Source organism: Centropristis striata, chromosome 16 (assembly GCF_030273125.1).
Source record: "Centropristis striata isolate RG_2023a ecotype Rhode Island chromosome 16, C.striata_1.0, whole genome shotgun sequence".
Lineage (NCBI taxonomy): Eukaryota > Metazoa > Chordata > Actinopteri > Perciformes > Serranidae > Centropristis > Centropristis striata.
This window is the reverse complement of record NC_081532.1, coordinates 19,019,555-19,041,432: the sequence shown is the minus strand read 5'-3', so window position 1 is coordinate 19,041,432 and position 21,878 is coordinate 19,019,555. Positions and strand designations below refer to the sequence as shown.

At 38.5% G+C, this 21,878-nt stretch overlaps 1 protein-coding gene across 1 annotated transcript in view; it reads left to right on the top strand.

Annotated features, from left to right (window-relative positions):
- Positions 1–21,878, top strand: part of alk (ALK receptor tyrosine kinase) — a 507,772-nt gene that overhangs the window by 371,452 nt on the left and 114,442 nt on the right. Inside the window, exon 5 of the mRNA XM_059352649.1 lies at positions 20,629–20,762. Within this exon, the coding sequence (XP_059208632.1) occupies positions 20,629–20,762 (134 nt within the window). The remainder of the gene's footprint in view (positions 1–20,628; positions 20,763–21,878) is intronic.

Genomic DNA, 21,878 nt, shown 5'->3' with positions numbered 1-21,878 from the left:
TGCAGCACATCCCTCAGATTGGAGGCTATAATTGGAACAAACATGCTGGTCCTGCTGACTTCAGATTGACTCGCAGAGATTTAATCAACCAAAAGATCTGGCCCCATCATTCTGCAACACAGTTTGGATGACGGAAAATAAGCCAGGGCAAAAGAATATATCTCCGCTGTACTTGTATTATTGGCTAAGCCGCATAATAACACATTTTAATGTGCATGTGAAGCGCCTAATGGTCAAAAAATGTTGAAATAGACACAATAGACACAAACATTTCATTCATTAAAATTAATTTTGGAGCAGTGGATGTGTATTCATGCTCAGATGTAATCTGTGTAGGCAGTGGTGCAGGCGTATTTTTGGACATTTAAATTGCAATGCGCTGTCCGAAATTAACTGGCATTCCCTGTCATGGCAAGCTTGAACGGTCACAGGCAGAGTGTGTCATTCCACTGGCACAACTTCAATTAGTTTTCTCTGTGCAGCCCAAAATGTGCTTTCTAAATTACAGTTATGTATTAATAATTGCAAAATAGTTGTGTTCTGGGAGTCAGCCTTTACTCACTGTGATTAATTTTATTGTATTTTTCATGAAATGCATAAAAGGATCTTGGTGGAAGCGTTCAGTCATTATCCTGTGAAAAATGTTAACCTTAATAGGGTTTTGTGCATAAAACATTAAGTTACACTCACAGGAGGAAGGAGGATTTCCATCATGTTTCTGTACATGATGCAGATTATTCATGCAGAAAACCGTCATATTTATATAAAATAGTGCTTAATCAAGCTGCAACTAAGGGTCCAACAGTCCATACGACTATTTTCTCCCTTTTGTAGATACAGTTCTTGCTTTAGTTTTCTTCTTTAAAAGCTGTTTTCATCCCATTTTAATGGATGCTGATTGCCTTTTTACTTGAATTTAATTAGAAACTAGAAACCAGAAAACATTTACTGCTGCACAGACTCCTATAATAATTTTTAATTGCACTGATAACATGTTCTTCATCCATGCATAACGGCTTCAAAACAGCTACACGACCCATTCATTCAGGGATACAGATCCTGAATGTTGAATTAATACTGTATGTGAGACAGAATAAATGTTTGAGTGTCAAAAATGTCAAAAATCAGTGGTTTCCAAAAAAATGCAATCTCTTTATTTTAGAACTACAAATATGTTGAATGTTAACATTTCTGAACTACTGCAACCATTCAAGTCAGGCTACACTATGTTAAAACACACATACATTCTCACTCTTGGATAGTTAAAAGGTAATCTTAACTTTTTAATTACTAATATTTAGTTAAGCCTGAATTCCTCACTCAAGCCATATAGCATTGATTTTTGCTTCCCAACCTTTTTGCACAACTCCAGGCCTAGGTCTTCAAGTAAATATTGCTCACATATGCCCTTTTTATACACAGCTAAGCATTTGAAGTTCAGGGAAAATAGAACAGAATAATTTGAGCCTTAGTACAAAGAAAACATGAACATACATTGAAATGCAGTGCAGTTATCACAGTAGCTGAAAGCATTCAACCACCTTCAAATGCACTTTTCTTCTTCTTCTTTCTAATGAAATTAAGGTTATACACATAACTCAGTGCATTGCCCAAATCCTGGTAAACACATTTAATGGAGACTATTATCACCAGAGAAACACTGGCGGGGCCACCTGGCGAAACATAAATCATCCCATTTATTTTCAACTGACAGCAATAAAGACATTGGTAGTCTTGAAAATTCCGTGTGCACATCGTACTTTTAAATATTTAGAGATCTCAATCAACAAGAGAGTGTTCCAGAATGCAGAAACTCTTCCATCACCTGTTTGTCACTATGAGCCATGTCAATGGTTCCCAACAAGGGGTTGCAAGATAAATCTTGCTGAGGTATGCACTTTTATTTTGGCATTGCTCCGCAGAAATCCCATAATAACCTAGTGTTTTTTCCATGGTCTGGGAGAAAACTAGACTTATGCAACTCATCTTGGCTCTTTTTATACTGTGGTCAATCACAGGTCATTTCAAATAGAAGACACTCCTATTGGCTGTTCGACAAATCCAAATGTGTGTGCACTTCCCAGAATAGGGTTTTCCAGAATAACCTGATTAAATTGCTGAAAATCCTTCAGAGTCACCTGCTAATTCCTGTGTAGCTACTGAAGCATAGTGTATATGGAAGTTTACTAACATAAGTATCTAAATTAAGACACAAGACACTAACCCTAACAAAAGTTGCGATAATTTAGCTTCCTACTAACCGTAGCCGGCTGCAGCTAATATTTTCACGTATTGCTAACCATTAGCTCACAGCCACTGATCTCTGAAACCCTTCAGTTCTGTGTATTGACACACGTGAAGACCACGCACACTGGGGGGCGAAACCATCACTGCCACAACACACAACCATGGGCTGAAAAGCTAACAAAATGTCTGTTTAGCTAAAACTGTTAAGCATATCATATGAATATATAGCACTCTATGTATACCAGAAAGGAAAAGTTAGCTTGAGCAAGCTAATGTAAATGGTAAATGGTAAATGGACTGCACTTATATAGTGCTTTTATCCAAAGCGCTTTACACTACAGACTGCGATCAGTCACCCGTTCACACACACATTCATACTGGTTGCCGAGGCTACCAGGGCACACTGGTGCCACCTGCCAATGTTGGCTATGTGTTAGCAAGCTAAGGCACCTAATACTTTAGCTTCATGAATTAGCAACATTCTACAACACAAGTTACATAATGTCAAATGCTTATCTTAACTTTGATAAATGTATTAGCCTTAAACTGACTCTGGATATATGACTGAGTGATAAATACACTGTTAAGATAAATAAACTGAGTTTCAGGATTACACAGTTTTCCCCATTTCCCCAACTGCTGATGTGTCACGTCTGTGTACGTCTGTGTCCCCTTTTGTCCTGTTAAACGTTCAGTTTTTCGGATTGATGGCTGGTTAAAAAAAAGTTAGGGTTCTTTACCCTGTCGGTAGTGCATTTCACCACACAGCAGCTTTTCATCATTGTTCTGTTGTTTGCTAACAGACAGAATTGTCAAGGAGGCTCTTTCATTCAATGGAAAGTCAATGGAGAGAGATGGATTGTTTTATCCTCCGGTGGGGGCGGGGCTTAAATGTGCTCTGTCTCTATTGACACACATTTTTATAACTAAAGCCTAAAATCACTATCTGTCATCTGAAAGAGCTTAACAGAAACAAGTTTGCAAAAACAACAGGATGGTTATTCTAATAGAATTGCTGCTATATAGCGACATCAGAATCACAGTCACTATCAGGGTTATTGAATGATGAGTACTTGCACAGGTTATTGTATGAAGCATGTGCATATGTCCGTGCTCATCCATACTCATCTTGGTTGCGTTTTCCAGAAAAATGCATATCCTCACTTTAAAGGTAGAGGGGAAAAATGGCTTTTGCTATTTTTGTAGCGATATACAGGATAATTTTATATACCCAGGCCTCCAAAAATATTATAATAATTAATAATTATTATAATATTATTTTAGTAATATGTTGGCTGAACTGCTCGCAATTGATGATTAGGCGTTGCATTCTTCTAAATGGTGGTTAGCGTCTGTATTCTAAATCTAGAGAAGACATATTCAAACACTGCTGAAGTGTTACTGACTTACAATTAAATACTTTTCAAAAAGAGCTGGGCAATCTTGTAATTTAGGATGTTTGTGTTTTTTTATTCAGGCTGTCTACAGTGTACTTCCCAGCAATTTGTCTGTCCCATGAGTTGATAGTAGGGGGACTGACAGAGCATTCCTTTTCACATGTAAATCCCACTTTAACGTGTGACACATGATAGATTAGTTAGTTAGGAGAGGGGAACCGTTTCCTGTTGTCTTTGGCCATCGCCCCGTTTCCTGTAAGCTCAAACAGCAGCATTTTTATGTTACAAAGTGAACATGTTTTAATCACAAGTGCTGTCACTCGATTGGAGCAATTTCCTGTGGCTCTGTAAAGTATGAGGTTGCAAAGTAATTGAATTTGGGCCATAATTAAAAAGTGCAAGGAGCCATGTGATCTCTCCCCCCATGCCTTTCATCTTTGTAATAGCATAGCAGTTTACGTCTGAGAGGCAAAGTTTTCATCACTGAAATGAATGATTTATAGCGGTCTCCCATGCTTTATGTGCCATGTAAGGTACAGCAGAAGCCTTATTAAATTGGATATGTAGTTTAATTTGACATTGACAGGGAGAAAGCACAAATGAGTAGAGGATCAGTCATGGAGATAGCCGGCTGGGATGATGGGCAACAAAAAATACATTAATGACAGAGTTAATGGATGGGATGTGAGTTTAATGTGGATTCTTGCTATAATATCCAAGATAGTTTTCTAAATGTGAACAAAATTGTGCGCTCCATTGTTTGTGTGAGGAGAAGTGAGGGTGAGATTCTGTTTCCATTTCTCTGTACAAGCAGGGATCACATTTCCATGGTTCCTTGAAGCCCCCAGCGTGGATGTTTTCTACCTTACAATTGCAGTGATATTTCAATCAGCACTATATCATTAGGGAGCAGTGCATCTGTGGCGCTATAACCTCTGAATTATTCAGAACAGTGGTGGTATAGAGGGATAACACAGACTCGAAGAGTCAACGGGAGATCTTACACAGAGTAAGAAGCAATATAACAGATTGCAGCAGACATGATGGAAGAAACTATAGGAAATGAAATTGGATGGCAAAGGGGGGAAATGACTGAGAAAATCAGCAGCTACAGTGATAAATAGCACTAAAAATGGATGGGATAGCTTTCGACTTTTTTCTTCTGTATCACACATGATGTTTCTAGTAGTCAGGGCTATGCAATGCTTGCACTGTTGGTTGGTTGTGAGCTGGTGACATGTGAAGCTGCTACAGCAACAGCAGGTGTGGAAAATGTTGAGTCAACTAAGCGGGTACTATCAATTTAGGTGTATTTCTTGTTGTCACTGCTGCCCTTGTGGTTTGTCACTACTTGTAAGTCAAGCCAATGATTTACTACAATCTGTTATATAATCCTCATCAACCACCAGAGGTGTGGCACAGGCCATGCTTCATGTCACATGTTCTTTGCTCATTGTAGATGTTCAAGCAACTGACTAAATCTTGTGATCTGAATTTGTCCAACATTAATTTCAGTGTCTCACAATGGGAACAGCATTATCAGAATTAAAGCATTCAAGGGTTTTGTGGACGCCATGTTGCCACTTGTCAAAATGAAGCCACATGGTTACCCTGTTTTTGGTTTTGCATCATTTGTCATCAACTTTTTCTTCCTGCACATACTGCTTTGAGGATGAGTACAAGCAGAAACCACCATGGGGAGATGCTAAATGAAGAGCTGCAACAGGGAGACTTTTATTGTAAAAAAATAGATCTGTTTATTCACCACTCTATAGCGGTTCCTTTGACCAGAAGTCAGTTAATGAAACACCTTCAAGCGGGTAGCCTGGTTGTAATGGAGACATGAGACCTACATTTGATAAATTGGCCAGATTGTGCCCGCATGCTGTCCACACCTCACTGAGATCAGAACTCAATCCGAGCCAGGCCTCTTTTGCATGTGGTCTGGCTGATCAGATAAGACAATTGGCCATAGAACCACAGAATGTGTGTAAACTTAGGTTGTAGCACTGTAAGACAGCTTTTAGAGGAATGTCTTCATAAGCTCTGATCAATTTCTAGCGGTGAGCATATTTACAGACCTACAAACTGGGATAACTATTCTTTAAACATACACAATATACAATATATGTCGGTATGCAGTATGGCTAACTGTGACACTTAAAAAAATAGTTTTAACCAAACAAGTTTAAATCTCCTGTGACCTATAAATAACTTAACCGGCTATAACAGAAAAGTAACCTCTGCCTTTCCACTATACACAATCAAAACCATACTCATGCAGTGTGCAGAATGTGGCATTTTTTTAGCAAGCAGTTACAAAACAAGGGGTAGGCACCTTAGAGCTCCTTAGAAAAGACTGATTCATGACTGATTTATGATTCTGAATTCATCATGACAGGAAACAGTCAGCATACTGACAGGTTCTGTCAGAAAGAGCCACCGGCGTCATAACAACAGCCTTGAGACATACACACAAACAAACATGTTACGTGTCTATGGAAGTGCTGAAGTATATTATTACAATTCAGTAGTGCATTTTGAAAACAGGGTGTTTTGAGTGATTTTTGTCAGGAAAATCTAAATGGGTTGTGTGCAGATTGACGAACAGAATGACAACATCTTGCGCCCAGATTAGGAGTATCACTACAACAAGAAACAGCCCAGTTGCCACCAAAGAATGTTGGCATTGTACACCCCTACAAATATCTGAAATGAGTGTTTTTTAAGCCTAACCCTGTTATTTTTTCGAACCTCAATTAAGTGGTTTTGGTGCCTAACCTTAATCAAAGTGTTTGAAGGCATTTTCAAAGTGTTTAAGCTAGTGAACATGTTCATATTCAATATGTATGTGGTTCAAAATGTAGAGATAAAGTCAACTTATCTGTGGTTTTTAAAAAAACGTAAAATGCCATATTTATTCTGGTGACTGGGTTGGAAAAAAAAACTCATGCTGCAGTGAGCTGGGCTTCACACTTGTCTTTTGTAAAGTTTTTTTTTAACTTGTATGCCAGTGTGCCCTCCCTGGTGTACTGACCTGAGTGTGGGCTCTGTTGGAAAAATTGAAACCACCTGGGCTGGCAGCCAGTCACTCAGATAAGCTTATCAGGCAATAGAGTAGTCAGTATAGCTCCATTGTGAGATGCTGAGAGGACTGTTCCAGAGAACTCCAGGTTAGTTATCCTGTAACCTCTGTTCTCTGATAACATGAAAGAGGTGTCTCGCCAAAAGCACCCGCCTTGCATAAACTGAAAAAGAAGCAAGCTTATCTTGAATGATGAGTGACCCTGCTTCAATCACTTTTTTAATGGTTGGCAAAGGGCTCTGCCTTCATGGCTTGCTACAGAAGCTTGTGAGGGTAATGCTGAGAGGGCGCTCCCAATATTGAAACAACTACCTTGTCTTATCAGAGAAACGGGGTTACAGGATTAATAACCTTGTGTTTTCTCTTTGAGCTTACTGGCAAATGAGAACAACAAAATTGACCCGACTGGCCAGTAATGACAGACAGTAGTGACAGACTACAGAACTGTGTTGCAAGACAGTTCTTTTTTTTATCTTTTGTTCCTTTCATACATATCTGCTTAGTTTTACAGTTTCATGTTCGCATTCAGCTGTATACCAGTCATGTTTAGTTACTGCTGGTGAAAATACCAAATTTCCTGATTTTGGTATTTCAAAATAAAAGCTTTTAAGTGACAAAACAACTGGGGACCTTTATTGTGAAAAGTTCATAGGAAATAAAATGTTGTTTTGCCTTCCAGGCAAGTTCTATATTTTCTAAATATTTCTAATTTGTCTGTAATTTAGCTCCCTCTGCTGTAGAGTAGCTGTTTTGTATCACTTCCTGTAAGAACAGGAAGTAGGAAGACAAGTGAGCAGATGGTCTAGTGGAGGGCTAGAATTTGTGGCAGGAGCTCAAGTGTTCAATCTGGTGCCATCCGTTTATTTTTCCAACCATTGCTTTAAGTTGTTCAGATGTGTATTTAGCAGCTCACCTTAAAATATTGACAAGTATTTACGTAATAGTAAGAGAAATGTCATGTTTATTACCAAATCAGCCACTATTTTTCAGTAAAAACAAGTCTATTAATACTGCTTTGAGGAGAATTACAAGCAAAAACAGCTATGGAGAGATGTTAAATAAAGAGCTCCAACAAGCTGACTTTTATTGGGAAAAATTAATCAGAAAATAAATCTGTTTATCCATCATCTTATAGTCTGTCTTAAGACCAGTAGTCAGCTATGACAACATGATCGTATGACAAAAGTCGTATTAATAAGACAGGTGTAACCATGGCCATAGAACCACAGACACCCACAGCCCCCATATGGACACATCTAAAGAAATCTCAGTATGTGTGTGAACTTAAGATGTTCCAAACCTACTGAGAGAGGAATGTCCTTATAATCTCTGATCAGTTTATAGCTGCACAACACATCCACACACTCCTATTAAGCCAGCTGGCCCATGTAATGCAGAATCAAACAGAATGTGACATTTGTTTTTTGTTTTTTCTATCAGTATTGCAGGCCCACGTATCTTTGGGCAAACGTTAAAACTCCTCCAGATGGTCAGACTGCCCCTGGTTCTCGAGATTCTTCTGACTTAGTGGCATGATTAAATGCTGCCTTTTTTTTCTAAACCTCAGATACATGTAAAGTCATTACTGAAGCCCCTGAAAGTTGGCGAGTGATATCAGAGTGCAGATGGGCAGTCAACTGAAGCAACCTGCCAATCAGCAGTGAACAGCGAGATGCAGGATCCTGTTCCATTAGCTTTTTTTGAACTCTTCTGCTCCACTGCCCCTCGTTTCCATAACACTGAAATCATCATCTATGTAGTTTTGATTGGTTTCCTGGGACCCCATGAGCATTATTATGTCTCTGTAGTCGCTGATGTACTGATTTCTTTTTTACTGGGCCTACAGATGGGGCTCATTTCATTTAGAACTATTTTAATTCCTAAAGTTGAGCCACCAGTGCTTCCTCTTAACCCCTACCCATTGTAATATGCTCCACTCAGACAGCTTATTCATGATGGGATGTTCAACAGAAGACGCCAAAGACCTCATCTCATTACAGGACTTTCTAATGCAATGAACATCAGATCTGATACCACACTTACTCAAGACATTAGAAAAATCTATTAGCAAAACCTACAGCGCTGGAGATGGGAGCTCACAAAATGGAAATGGGGGTTTTATTGTAGACCTGTCAGTCTTTTGATGCATTGCCATCATGTACATCTAATACTAAGGCATCTAAGTCATCTGTTTCCATCAGTCTTGGCATGGCCTTCGCTGTTCCTTTCTTAATTTCTCTTGTAAATTATTTCATAGCTTCTGATCTTAGTCGTTATGGCCAGCCAATATAGTATCAGTTTGACCTCTATAAATTAGTTGCAGAATTTTATTCAGTTTTGATTTAAAACACAGATTCAAGTTTAGAATTTAAACCTCTTGATTTGCTGCAAGAGGATATTATGACCATGTTGCATAGCAACTAGTCTTATGTGAAGTTTCTGACAGTTTCTTATGCATCGGATGAGTTTGGCTTACTGTCATCTATTCATTTTTGAAAATGGCCCCCTTGATTAACATTATCCTGCTTAGACCATGGCAACTTGCCTAAGGAAAAAGTTAAGATCATTAATTAATTTGTCATGCATATTGCAATCAAAGTTTTTCGCAAGCCATAACTCAGTTTGACTAGTAGCTAGAACAAAAATTACAACCCCAAAGAAACAAGGTCAATTTCAGTCCTGCCCACACAGGAGGGGAAAATAATGAATTGCTGTCCATTGACTTCTGTTGTGTGAAGGTGCTTCTTTGTCAATTTAGAAAAATACCAAAGTGTCTGTTTAGCATTGCCACTTTGTCTTTTTTTTTTTTAACAAAAGCTTTTATCCTGAGTGACGTACATTTGAGAGTTCATACAGCACAAGTAAAGATCAACTCAGAAGACAAAAATGATTAACTGCCATGGTTTAGGTTTGAGTAGTTGCTATCAGCAGAGCCGGTCCAAGGCATAAGCAAACTAAGCGACTGCTTAGGGGGCCCCAAGAGAAAATACGAAAAAAAAAAAAAAAATCTTTATATTTTGCATGTATGACTGATGATTTCTATATGATCAAAGTACGGTGGCCCTGAAGTGCAAACTACACAAGCAAATTCACACAACACACAATGATTTATTTGCACTTTATTGTAATTTTTGCACATTGCTGTTGCGCAGAACTAGTGTGCACAAGCTGAGTTGATCTGAGCTGAATATTAATTGGCTTTTATAAAGTGGGAGGCTCTACACACAAATGTTTTTAGGCTGCCAAGACAAAAGTGGATACAGACAAGACCCTAAGCATTATCAGGATGAATGAAAACTCTATTGACACTCAGTATACTTAATGTTTTGTGTGCAACAAGCAGTTATCAAGCAAATATCTCAGTGTCAGTTCTACGCTAAATATATTTGTGTTAAGTTAAGTTTTTTGACGGTATGCAACTTGTGTTATAGCTGAATGCGGATAAATTACAGAGCTATGCACTGGTATGTTTGCAAGTACTTTAGCTTGCTTAAACAAAAGCTAAAGCTAACATTAGACAAACGGTAAATATAATTTGACAGTATGTTTTATAACAAGACCAGCTAGCCCCAAATCTCAAAGATTTTCATGAACAAATTGTGTTTTCTGCGGCCTGAAGTAGCCAGTTGAATAGCCAATGGGATGAGGGATACAGAGTACCAGTACATTCAGAGGGGCAGTGTACTTTTTGCAGCTTGTGCTTTTTGCAGTCTCTGTCCTGTGGTGTTAACAGTATGAGCCATGTTACACTCTGTGTTGGAAATAATTTCAGTAGATTGGTGGCTTTGAGTGCATTCCTGTTGCTATGGCTACAACCAGTCGGCGCATTCACACAAGTTTAACTGGAACTACTTAGTAGGTGTCCATTTCAGGGGATTAATAGACACCCTGAACCCGGTCATTATTGAGTATTCACCCCGATTGTGGTATAAGAAGCCATTGATGTAGAATTATTTCTGTACTGTGAAGGTGGCATGTCAGCCAATCATAACATGACAAATTGAGATCATGCTGAATCAAAGCTTTCTCCCAATGTTCCCCACAGTCTCCAGACTGCTATACAGTGCTTATGTATTCACCTCTGTTCAAATTGTAAATGTTTTGTAGTTGCATATTAATGAGTCAGAGCAGATTTAATGTCACACATGTATCACATCTGGACACTACACATGTTCCTAACTTGTTTCTTATTATATTCACAAGTAACACCAGTAAGCATATCTGTGCTGTGATCATCATCTTCACATCTAACTGGTCAGACACAGGTTGATACAGTTAAGTGGTTGGTGAGCAACTATCTAGATCATTATGCAGAACATATGCAGTACCCCATTCCATGCAACAATAATGGCAACACACTGGTAAAATTAGACCTGTCATTAAAGGTATACTTTCTTATAGTATTCTTCTTAAAAAAGACCTACTTCCTAATCCCATGGCAGCAGCTCAATGCATGTGGTCATTTTGACATGGTTAAGACGAGCTGCTGAAGTTAAAACTGAGCATCAGAATGAGAAAGAAAGGTGATTTAAGTTGGCATGGCGTGGCATGGTTGTTGGTGCCAGATGGGCTGGTCTGGCTATTTCAGAAACTGCTGATCTAACAACCGTCTTTAGGGTTTAAAGAGAATGCTCAGAAAAAGAGAAAATATCCAGTGAGCCAAAATGCCTTGTTCATGCCAGGTCAGAGGTTTTGAAGATTTGCATAAGAAAAGCTTGAAGGAAACACAAAATTTTGATAAATCTTGCAAAAAAGTTTTTACACCTGCTTGAGGAGGTTTTTGAATAAGTTCTGACTAACATTCAACTCACATGACTGATCAGCTGTTGCGGCTCTGACATTAAAGAACAACTATAAGTTGCCCAATTGAATCCAATTCCTGAAATCTTCTCTCCATTTTCTCTAGTGGGTGGCCAAAGTTGTACGAACCTCTTTTTTGTTGTTGTTTTTTCTCCACTTCTTCGACTGTTTACCAACAGATTACCCTACAGCAATACATAACACTGCCACCTTCTGACCAAAGTATGTTTATGCAGCTTTGTATATTTGCTTCAAACCAGTTGATGGAAACATCCCTAATTCGCATTTTCTTTAATGTGACAAAATCTGCTGCGACTTTAATGGAAACACGGCAAATAACCACTCAATACAATCAGTGTATGCAGAAGACCGTCTCTGAAAGCACAACACGTCCAACCTGGCAACCGATGGGCAACAGCAGCAGAAGAACACACCACCACTTTGTACACCTTGCTAGATAATAAAGGCCAGGGAGCGTAGTTTGGGCAACATACAGTTGGCTTATGGATTCTGAAAGCTAAAGACCTCATGTTTTCAAACAGTATAGCATTCATATCTTCTATTTATAAATTATGAAGTATGGATTTTTTTGTAAACATATGTTTACAAAAAAACCCATTCAGCAGGGTCTCTCTAGATGAAGAGAATAATATATATAATTGCTGGTTGGTGTTTCTAAACACACAGCATTCGAAGTTGTCTGCTCCTCCCCGCTGAGGGGCGTGACAAAACGATAGTTTTTGCATTGATTTTGGCTTGGGGTTACACACCCTGCATGAGGCCCAAAGGCTCTTTTCTGCTGCCCAGAAAAACATCCCGAAAACAACAAAAAAAGAAGAAAAGAGAAAATACAGTCAGAGGGTAGGATTTCTACAAATGTAGACACTGACTCACACTTCTGGGCCATGAGGGATGTCTGAGAATGCTTATTTTTCTGTGAGTCTATATGTTGTTTTTTAGGAAATTCTTCTATACTTTAAATACACATCTCTGAAGAGGCTCATTAGCCCTCTGGAAAGACGCTTTCAGAGTTGGTAGTCTTGGGATGGCGTGTGATATCCACTTGGTCAGGGTTCATGCTGAACCGTGTTCTGCAGTTTTTGTGTGTATGTTTTCAGGGCACGTGAAATTGACACACTGACATGAATCCCTGGTGGACTCCTGTTTTATCCTCTTGGTTTGTTTATTTGGTTTGGGTTGCTTTCATCCTCTGTAATTTGCTCTTGGCAGATTCTTCATTTTTCACTCACAGAATAATTTGCTTAGCACAGAAATGCAAGATAGATGTATTCAGGTGTGACTCATATGAATATACAATGACTAATGCTCGCGAGTACCGTCCCAAGTTTTAAATTACGTAAAAGCCTCACGATTGCTGTCGACTAAACTACTCTTCCCCAGTTCACAAACTGCCATAATAAAATTGTCCTCTAATTCATTGTCTGTGATGAGACCAAACTATGTTGTTTTCAGTGAATGTTTTTTCCCTATGACAAATATTTTTGAAATTCGGTTTGGGCCACTGTGAGAAAAGATCTTTAGAGCTTATTTAATCCATTTTAGCTGAACAAACATTGAATTCTGCCAAAAACATGTCCCCAATACAAGTGAACCAAGCTTTACCTCATCTCCCCTATCATTCCAGCTGCAGAACACATTTCCCTCTCTGCAGATCGTATTCAAATGTGTCCTGTTTAGTTTGGGGAAGTGGCACTCATTCAGCCGGGCCATGTCAGGCCATTCAATCTAATCTGCACTTCTCTTGACATATTGGCTTACGCCTGTTGTGCATTATGCCATTTGACAGTCAAAATCAATGTGGCTTAAGTAGAGATCCTGATCCTGCAGCAATCACCACAGCGCCCCCACCCACCTCCTAAGTCCTTAACCCCTGGCATCTCTATGCAGACCAAGTCGCAAGCAGCATCATTTTCAATCAATTTCATCTTTCCCCCTATAAAAAAACCAACTTCGATTTAAAACAGCCAGCATGATCGAAACCTATGGCGATGTCTCTTAGGGGGTAAAAATTCCATTACCATGTAAAGTAGTTTCCATTTCTATCCTCCGCTTCCTTTAGTTTTACTGCAGATGCATTCAACAGGCTGCTTGGACTTTAGGCATGATTGGAAATCTTTTCCATTTCATGCACTTAGGCCTGAGGATGTGAGTTAAATGGCTGCAAATGCCATCCACTATATATTGTTCATACCATACATTATAGGTTAAGTATTTTGTCATAGCATTACCAGGTTTAGTTTTGTGGAGTGCCATTTGAACGAAACGAGGAGACATTTCCGTCAGCTATGTGACCCAAGAGTGTCTATTTGTGTCTATTTGTAATACTTGATCATTTTGGGCACATTCATACAGCCACATCTCAAAACTAATTAGCTTTGGCATTTCGCAAATTTGTTTTGATGTTGACTAATTGCTGACAGAAATTCATATTAGCAGTTTTTTTCTCACCATGTGTCTCACCGCCTTTTCAGCGTTGTTGTTTCACTGTGGCCTTGCTGCAATATATAAGTTATGCACCTCTATGGAAACAGCACAATCATGACTAGGAGTATGAAGAATTCTAAAAAATATATATTTTATATATTTTAATGCCATAAATCCCCCAAAAGACAAAACATAAGCTGAATTTATTTTTTTACAACTGCTACGTCCAACCTGTCTTGTCCTCTCCGCTCTGCTCTGTGTAAACAAACTGCAGCTCAGCCCAAATTTCACTACATTTTTTTCATGTGACTGTTAGTCTCAGCGTGAATTCACAGTTGGGCTAAGGGGTGCAGAATTTAAGGTTTTTCACAGAGTCTGATTAGTAGAAAGGGTTTTTTTTAAGCAGAATTTAAAACGAGGCATGTAGAATAAGGTAACTTTGCTTGAATATCACCATTTTAAGCTTCTATTTGAGTATTTTTTCTGATGGAAGCGCACAAGAGCCTTTTGAGTGAGTGTTTTAAACTTTAAATTTGATAATTTATGTTTTCATGGCCTGTGTCTATGATACACTGTGTATTTTGGGTGATTTTTTTTAAAAGAAAAAAGCTTTTCAAACACGCTGTCAGGTTCGGGGATCAGAGGGTTAATATCTCTGTGCTATACTGAGTCATTCAGGGTGAATCTCCAGGAAAACGGACTGTGATGAGGGATGTGAATGTATTAAATTTATTGAAATTAATTGAAAAAAAAAGACTTGTAAGAACAAAGGGATATGCGAACAGCATGCACAGTTTAAGCAAAACATAACAGAGTTTGCTGTAACCTCTGGCCAGCTGTGGCCTGCTGTGCCTTTCCACAGTGTGCCTAATGTGCCACAGCGCCCCCTACAGACTGAATTGAACTTCTATTTCCATTTGTTTTTCTTCATATTCATCTTCTGATTCAATTTGCCATCTGTAATTGTTTCCATACTTCCAAACAGTGATGAAAAACTAACCAACCAAAACAACATGTGATGGGAATCACTGAAGCAGACCCAATAAACACACGGAAGACACTTGTGTAATGTTCTCAGCATCATCCTTTAGCTCCATGTCAACTATCCAGACAAACAAAACATTTATTTTGAAAGGTGGGTTTTTTTCTTAAATGCCCTGCACACTTCCACACATGTTTAGTTAACAAAGCTAATGGAAAAGTCTGGAGACGTCAATCAAACAGTAAGTACATACCCACACACACCTGAATAGGTCGAATCAGCCAAACTAAGTGTAATTACTAGTGTTGGTGTACCGAAGGAGTGCAGAGCCTTCAGTCTACATCTTCCACCAAATTACCAAATTAAAGACAACAAAAACCTGGTTCCTGGTTCTAAGCCTCACACACCCCTCCACCTGCTGAGCCTGTTTAAGACCCTGGTAACACCCCCAGCACTCACACATATACAATAAGTTCACAAGGCAACACCAACACTGCTGCTCCAAGAAGATTAATGCTCTTTGTTTTTGTTTTTCAAGGGGGGGAAGAGAAAAGGTTTTGTTTTATTTGTTTCGAGGTGGGTTATTATTTCCTCAATGACTATAATTTGTACTCAGCAGCACAAGAGAGGCAAAGAAAAATAGCAGGTACCTGGAAATGATTTTAAAAATGTTTTTCATGCAGCTCGTCTTACACAAGCAAATCATTTTATTTCTACACGAATCTTCAATCAATTCTTATAAACACGTTGCTCACATGATTCTTCATTTAAGAACAATCATAAAGTTAGTCGGTAGAACTTTATATTACAGCTCAGTAACAAGGTGGTAATAATAAGGTAATAGCTTGATAATAAAGAGGGAATAAGTAATACCATGTAATTACCAAAATAATAAGGAAATAGTTTGTCATAAAGATATTATTGGATATATCTGGGTTATATTAGACTAGAATGGATCGAACATGCATATGGAGCCATAAACAAAGGGTGATAATGGGGATTAACATTAACATTAACATGTCAAAAAGGAAAAATAAATTGGTGTTATTATATTTTGTAAACCATATGGTATAGTTTTATCACAATACAATATTGATTCTTTGGACAATGATACAATATTTGCTGATATCACAAAGTTTGCCACGATACAATTTAAATTCTATTCAATTAGGAGGCATGCAATGAATATAAGATAAGATAAGATATAACTTTTGTTATAAGAATTTTTTAGAGTGACCCTTCAATAAAGACAGTTGGATTCAGAGTATCAAAGTTTAAGTTGAATTTAATTAAAGTCTTGTACAAGATGAGCATTTAAATCATGCAACACAGCGAGTACGGTTACAGAGAAAAAGGCTCACATGATAGTCAAAACTGTTGGCTTATATGCATCCTATAGTGGGAGGTTTCCAACGTCTAGCTGACCTGTCTGACACAGATGCTGTTATTCTCAGTTCCCCAAAGTCAAAGGTATGGTCAGCAGAAATATGTCTGACCCGTGTCTGACTCCCCCTGTCATGTGTACTTCCCTTTATCTAAACATATAGTTAACGTTATCTAGTCTGCCAGCTTTTAGCAGAAACACTGGTCTGATGTAACCCAAAGCCAGTATCTCTACATACTGCAGACAGGATCACATTTGCTTAGTATGATTAAAACGTTGGAAAAACCCCAGATTAATACAAATTTTTATAACAACTTTATTGTCTGTTCTACAGTAAAAACTTTTAAATTTGTCTTTGGCACGGCAACACAAATTAAAACACACTTACAAACACATTCACACACAACAAAAAATAAATAAAAAATTCAGCCTATAAATGTTTTCCTGGGCCAGTGGGGTTCTGTATTGTCTGCCTGATGGAGTGGTGCAGGGGGTGGGAGGGGTCCTCAGTGATGAGGGTGGCTTTCCTCACCACTGAGCGCCTAAACAGTTCAGTCAGAGGGAGTCGGGCTGTTCTTGTTATTTTTCTGGCCTGATTTATTATGAGATATCATACCGATCAATTACTTACATTTATATCAATTCACACACAAAGAATCTGATTTTTACATTTTATTACTGAAAACTTCCAGAGATTCAAATAAAAATACAATCTGTAGTGGCTATTTATAAGATAGTTCTTTCAATTTTAAAACTTGCACAAAAGGCAACTGATGCACCAGTTCAATTAGGATGTAGTCAGGAAAAAAGAAGTCCGTTGTCCAGGCAGGATTCACGGTTTTGGTTCATTTCATTTCTAGTTCAAAGCAAACAAACGTTTCATGCTGCCTCTCTTTGCACTGGTTAAAAAATTGTGTCCCTTCTGTTGCATTACCTGTCATTACCACCTGCTACCCAGTACCTGTTTGATCTGGTGCTTGGTGCCCCTAATGTACACAAAATAAAAACAAAAGAAACAATAATTTAATAATAACCAAATTAATGAAATAGCTCCTACACAATATATTCCTCTTAAGCATAAAGTGGGAATTTCTAAATAACAATGATTATATGGATAGTTTGACTTTGCATCAATGAAAAATGATTGTTAATCATTAAATTGGTATATATTGATCTACATCAATGTATCCTTACACCCAGAGTAATAAGGTAATATATGTTGATGTTTTTACAATATTATCAGCATAAGACCTTTAAAATCACATGCAAGTTCCTGGAAGTCAAAAATGCATATTACCATATTATAATGCTGAACTTTGTCCTGCCTTATGCTCCACATATCTCCTTTAGTTTCAATGTAAAACAGGACAAATTATATGTTTCATGCTGACTTCTTACCTGGAAATCATTTATAATGGTTTCTGTGTAATAACCATAAATCAGCCAAACTAAACCTGTTAGTCTTCCTTTCTGCAGCAGCAGCCTCATCTGGCAATGTGACCAAGCAGGCCTCACAGTATTAGAGAAACATTTCCACTTTGTAAAAAATATGCAGCACACTTCTTCATGTATTGTTTGTCCTGATGGATGAGACTCAAAGCTAATGCAAACCAGATCCCACAAGACAAATAAGCCTTAATGTGGTTAGGATATAAGCATCCTGCATCCACACTAACACAGAGACACGCACACTACACCAAATGAAAATTAAAAGAGCTGCATTAGCCAGAGCGGAGCACTATGGGAGCATAAATGAATAGCATTATGAAATGAGAATTGTCAATTGGCAGCAAAGATTAGTTGGCCTGAGCTGTTTTGTTTTGTTTTTCTATGATGAAAAAAGCATCCCCATCATGGGAGAGGCTTTCACCAAACAGCAGTGTGAACAAAGGTCAGGTGATTTTAAATAACTAACAGGCCGTTAGGACACAAAGGAGCATAATGAGAATTATTAGCATCCGCATTTGGATTAGTCATGAATATCTAATCCCCGCATGAGGAGTCTTTATCATTCATTTCCATTTTATTTATTTATATTTGGGTCTGCTGTGCTTTGCATGGTATACTACTAATTAGGTTTAAATGTTTGAGTGATGTGCTCTGGCAGCTCCGCTCTGATCCGCTGCTCAGTTAATCAGTCCTGTGAGCGCCAGCGCAGACGTAGCGTGATAAGACATGAAAATAATTCAGTAGTGCAGGAGACTTGTGTTCAATTTTACACTGCGAGTAGATAGAGATCTGGTTTACATTGATCATTTTAGATTGAATGCCGTACAGCTCTGTCCATTTTATTATCAGTACATTGAGCATATGCAATGCCGAGCACGACTTCCTTTGTTTACACTGTTACACCTGGAAAGTTATAGACTTTGCTGATCCCCTGTGTGTGTTTCATACTGAAATATAGAGCAATTTCCTCCCTGTTTATCCTGATTTAAGAGTGCATGGCGTTGCATTGCTTTTGCACAACATTCCTGTACAATTACAATTATCTTGCTAATATAACAGAAAGGCCATTTCTATAGCTGGCCCTCCTCTGAGCCGGTGGTGAATCAAGCAACACCAAATGTATATGACTGTCTGCAAATCATTTCAAGGTTATCAAGGAGACAGGTCTTATCTGGGGCTTCATTTCCTTTCTATTATGGGATGTGGCAGGGAGCAGGTCCCACACAGCAAAGCTGTTCTCTAACAGTGTACAGTGGTGCTATAACATCACTTCCCATCTGGTCAACACCTTCACTCCACTCTGAGCAGTGTCTGGCTGTTGAGAGAGAGGGAGGGGTTGAGGCTGCAGAGAGGTGAAAGTGGTGAAAAAGCAGGAGGAATAGAGGAACATTAGAAAACGAAGAAAAAAGCATAAGAAAAGAAGCTGGCAAAGGTAGTAATGCAAAGCCTGTTGAGCCCGAGCACAGACATTGGGGAAATCAGAAAAGCTCAGAGCCTGTTTGTGTAGTTGTGGGGCTTGTGTGTGTGCGTGCATTTATGTTTGCTAGCACAATTCTACCCAAACAAAGCACAAAATAAACCCCAAAATAAACACAGTGCAGACACTTTCCTATTTCCCAGCGCACTTGTCATAATGGAAAGGTAGAGACCTACTGAGATCTGTGAGAATAACGCTATCACCAGGGGTCTGTGTCTGCTAAACCTTTAAATATTACTCACATTGTTCCAATTTGGTGCTCTTATTATTATGAGAAGGAGAGAAAAAGATATGTGAAGCTTCGGAGTGAAGGCAACTCGTTTGGATGTTGAAGGCAGTGTCTGTATGCCATTGAAAATGTTTTATATCCTCGTATATATATAGACAGTATTAGTTGTTCAAATATTTTATGTTGTTGAAATTTGTTTTTTATTTACAGCTGAATACATCTGAAGTTATTTCTGTGTAGGAAGACAGAGATGATGCACTGTAACATCAAACTGTCAAAGTATGTTCTCTGAAATGTGCAAACTGGAAGCTGTTAATTTAAACAGTGGTACAACAGCATGCTAGTGTGGCAAATCTTTAATGGCAAAGTTGTGTTGCAGTGTGCAGCGATGCATGTGTTACTGTGATGATTCAAGCACACAGTATGTCATTAAGTGTGTGTGTATAGACTGTAAACAGCAGCTATTGTTGCAAATGCATTGAGAAATGGCATTAGGGAAGTAAGTATTTACAGTGCATGCACTATATGTGACTGTGTGTAGAAATGAAGGGATGGGCAGGAGAAAGGGGGAGGGAAGAGTGGGAGAGAGAGAGAGGTAGTTGATGAGCTGGGAGCCAAAGAGAAATCAGCACAATTTGCTTAATAAAATTAGGGACAGTTAAAGTACATGAAGCCAGCCGCTGGTTGAGGGAGGACAGCATTCACTTCAGGACTGCAGCTCGCTAACACACAACTACTTGATCCCAGTGTGTCTCTTGAACACACACCTGCTGCAGCAGTGGCTTTACATTGTAGTGTGACTCCACAGCAGCTGTAAGAAAGGGATCACCTGGTGCCTGACTACAACTGAACCTCCACAGGGAGTCTGGGTGGGCTCAAAGGGGGGCCATGCATCAACACACAAAAGAAGAAGGGGACCCTCCCAAGATGGAAGGGAGTGAGGAAACCCCCATGACTGCTTCCGCTGAAGCCCTGGACAGCCCCTCCTCCGAGACTCTGGGAGCTCAGGCGGAGCAGGCCCGAGCCACCCGAGTCACCCTCACCCCCGACCCCCGCAGTGGCTGTGGGTTTTTCTGTCAGCCGTGGTGTCTGCTGATCTCACTGACCCTACTCCTGCTTTCTCTCCTTGGCAGCTGGGCGGTGGTCCACCTCACCCTGGGGACCCACGGAGGATCTCCTTTCCGGGTCTCAGCTAGCTACGATCAGCGGGTTCCACAGGATGACATGGCCACCATCGAGCCACACTTCACCACCAACTGCACCATGGGTAAGCTGGCAAATCCTTTCAAAGTCAAAGTCAAATTTATTTATATAGTGCATTTACAGACGGCTGAGCCGCACCAAAGTGCTTCACATAAAAGTGCAAAAAGTGCAATAAAATACAGAATTGACAAAGGTAACAAAAAAACTAAAACAAAACTAAATTAAATTTAAAATTAATTCAAAGAAGATGGGATATTTTTAAAAGCACTGTGGGATTACTTTCAGACATGATGATGCTGCTCTTTTTTATTTGTACTGTATGTTTTAGCAAAAAAAAAAAAAAAAAGCAAGAATATTTAACATTGTGTACCAATTCTAGAAATGAAAACTGAGGAAATAAAGATTATATAAAAAATAAAATGAACAAGTAAATAAACATCAGTATGTTCAGTGACAGTCAGTTGGTGACCATTTCAATAAATAATAAATACATTGAAAAAGCTAAATAAGCATCAGTACTACATGTTAATTGTCAATTGTGACAGTTGCTGACCATTTAAATAAGGAGAAATAAAATAAAAAGATAAATAAACATGAATCCTATGTGTTCAGTGCCAGTGTTCAATTGCTGTTCATTTAAATAAATAATACATCCAAAATTAATTAAAAAGCTAAAAAATTATTCGAAAAACTTCAGTCTCAGGAAGTTGCTGACCATTTAAATAAGTAAGAAAAATAAATAGATAGCTTAAAAAAACACCAGTACAGTTTGTTCCTGACTATTTCAAAGAATAAAAAAAATCAAATAATAAGTAGTAATACAACACAATTTCTTAATCACTCAAGCTTGATTTATGTATATTTTTTCTGTCAATTGGACAACATATATGCTGATGGCAATAGGTTGTTAAAGACCAATATCCGCCAATGAAATATGTTCAATACTTGCATCAGGCTGTAGTTTTATCAAGTAATTAGCCCACCAACTAGTGTGAGCATCAACAATGCAATAATATATTATTAGAAATTGAATAGTAAGCCAATACTGGCTGTTTGTGAGTCAAAGTAAACAAGTGTTGTTTATCACTTTGGGCTCTTGCTAGTTTTGATGGACATGTTATATCATTTTTGCCATTTCAAAGACGAATTGTCCAGTTAATCAATTAAACAATTTTAACTC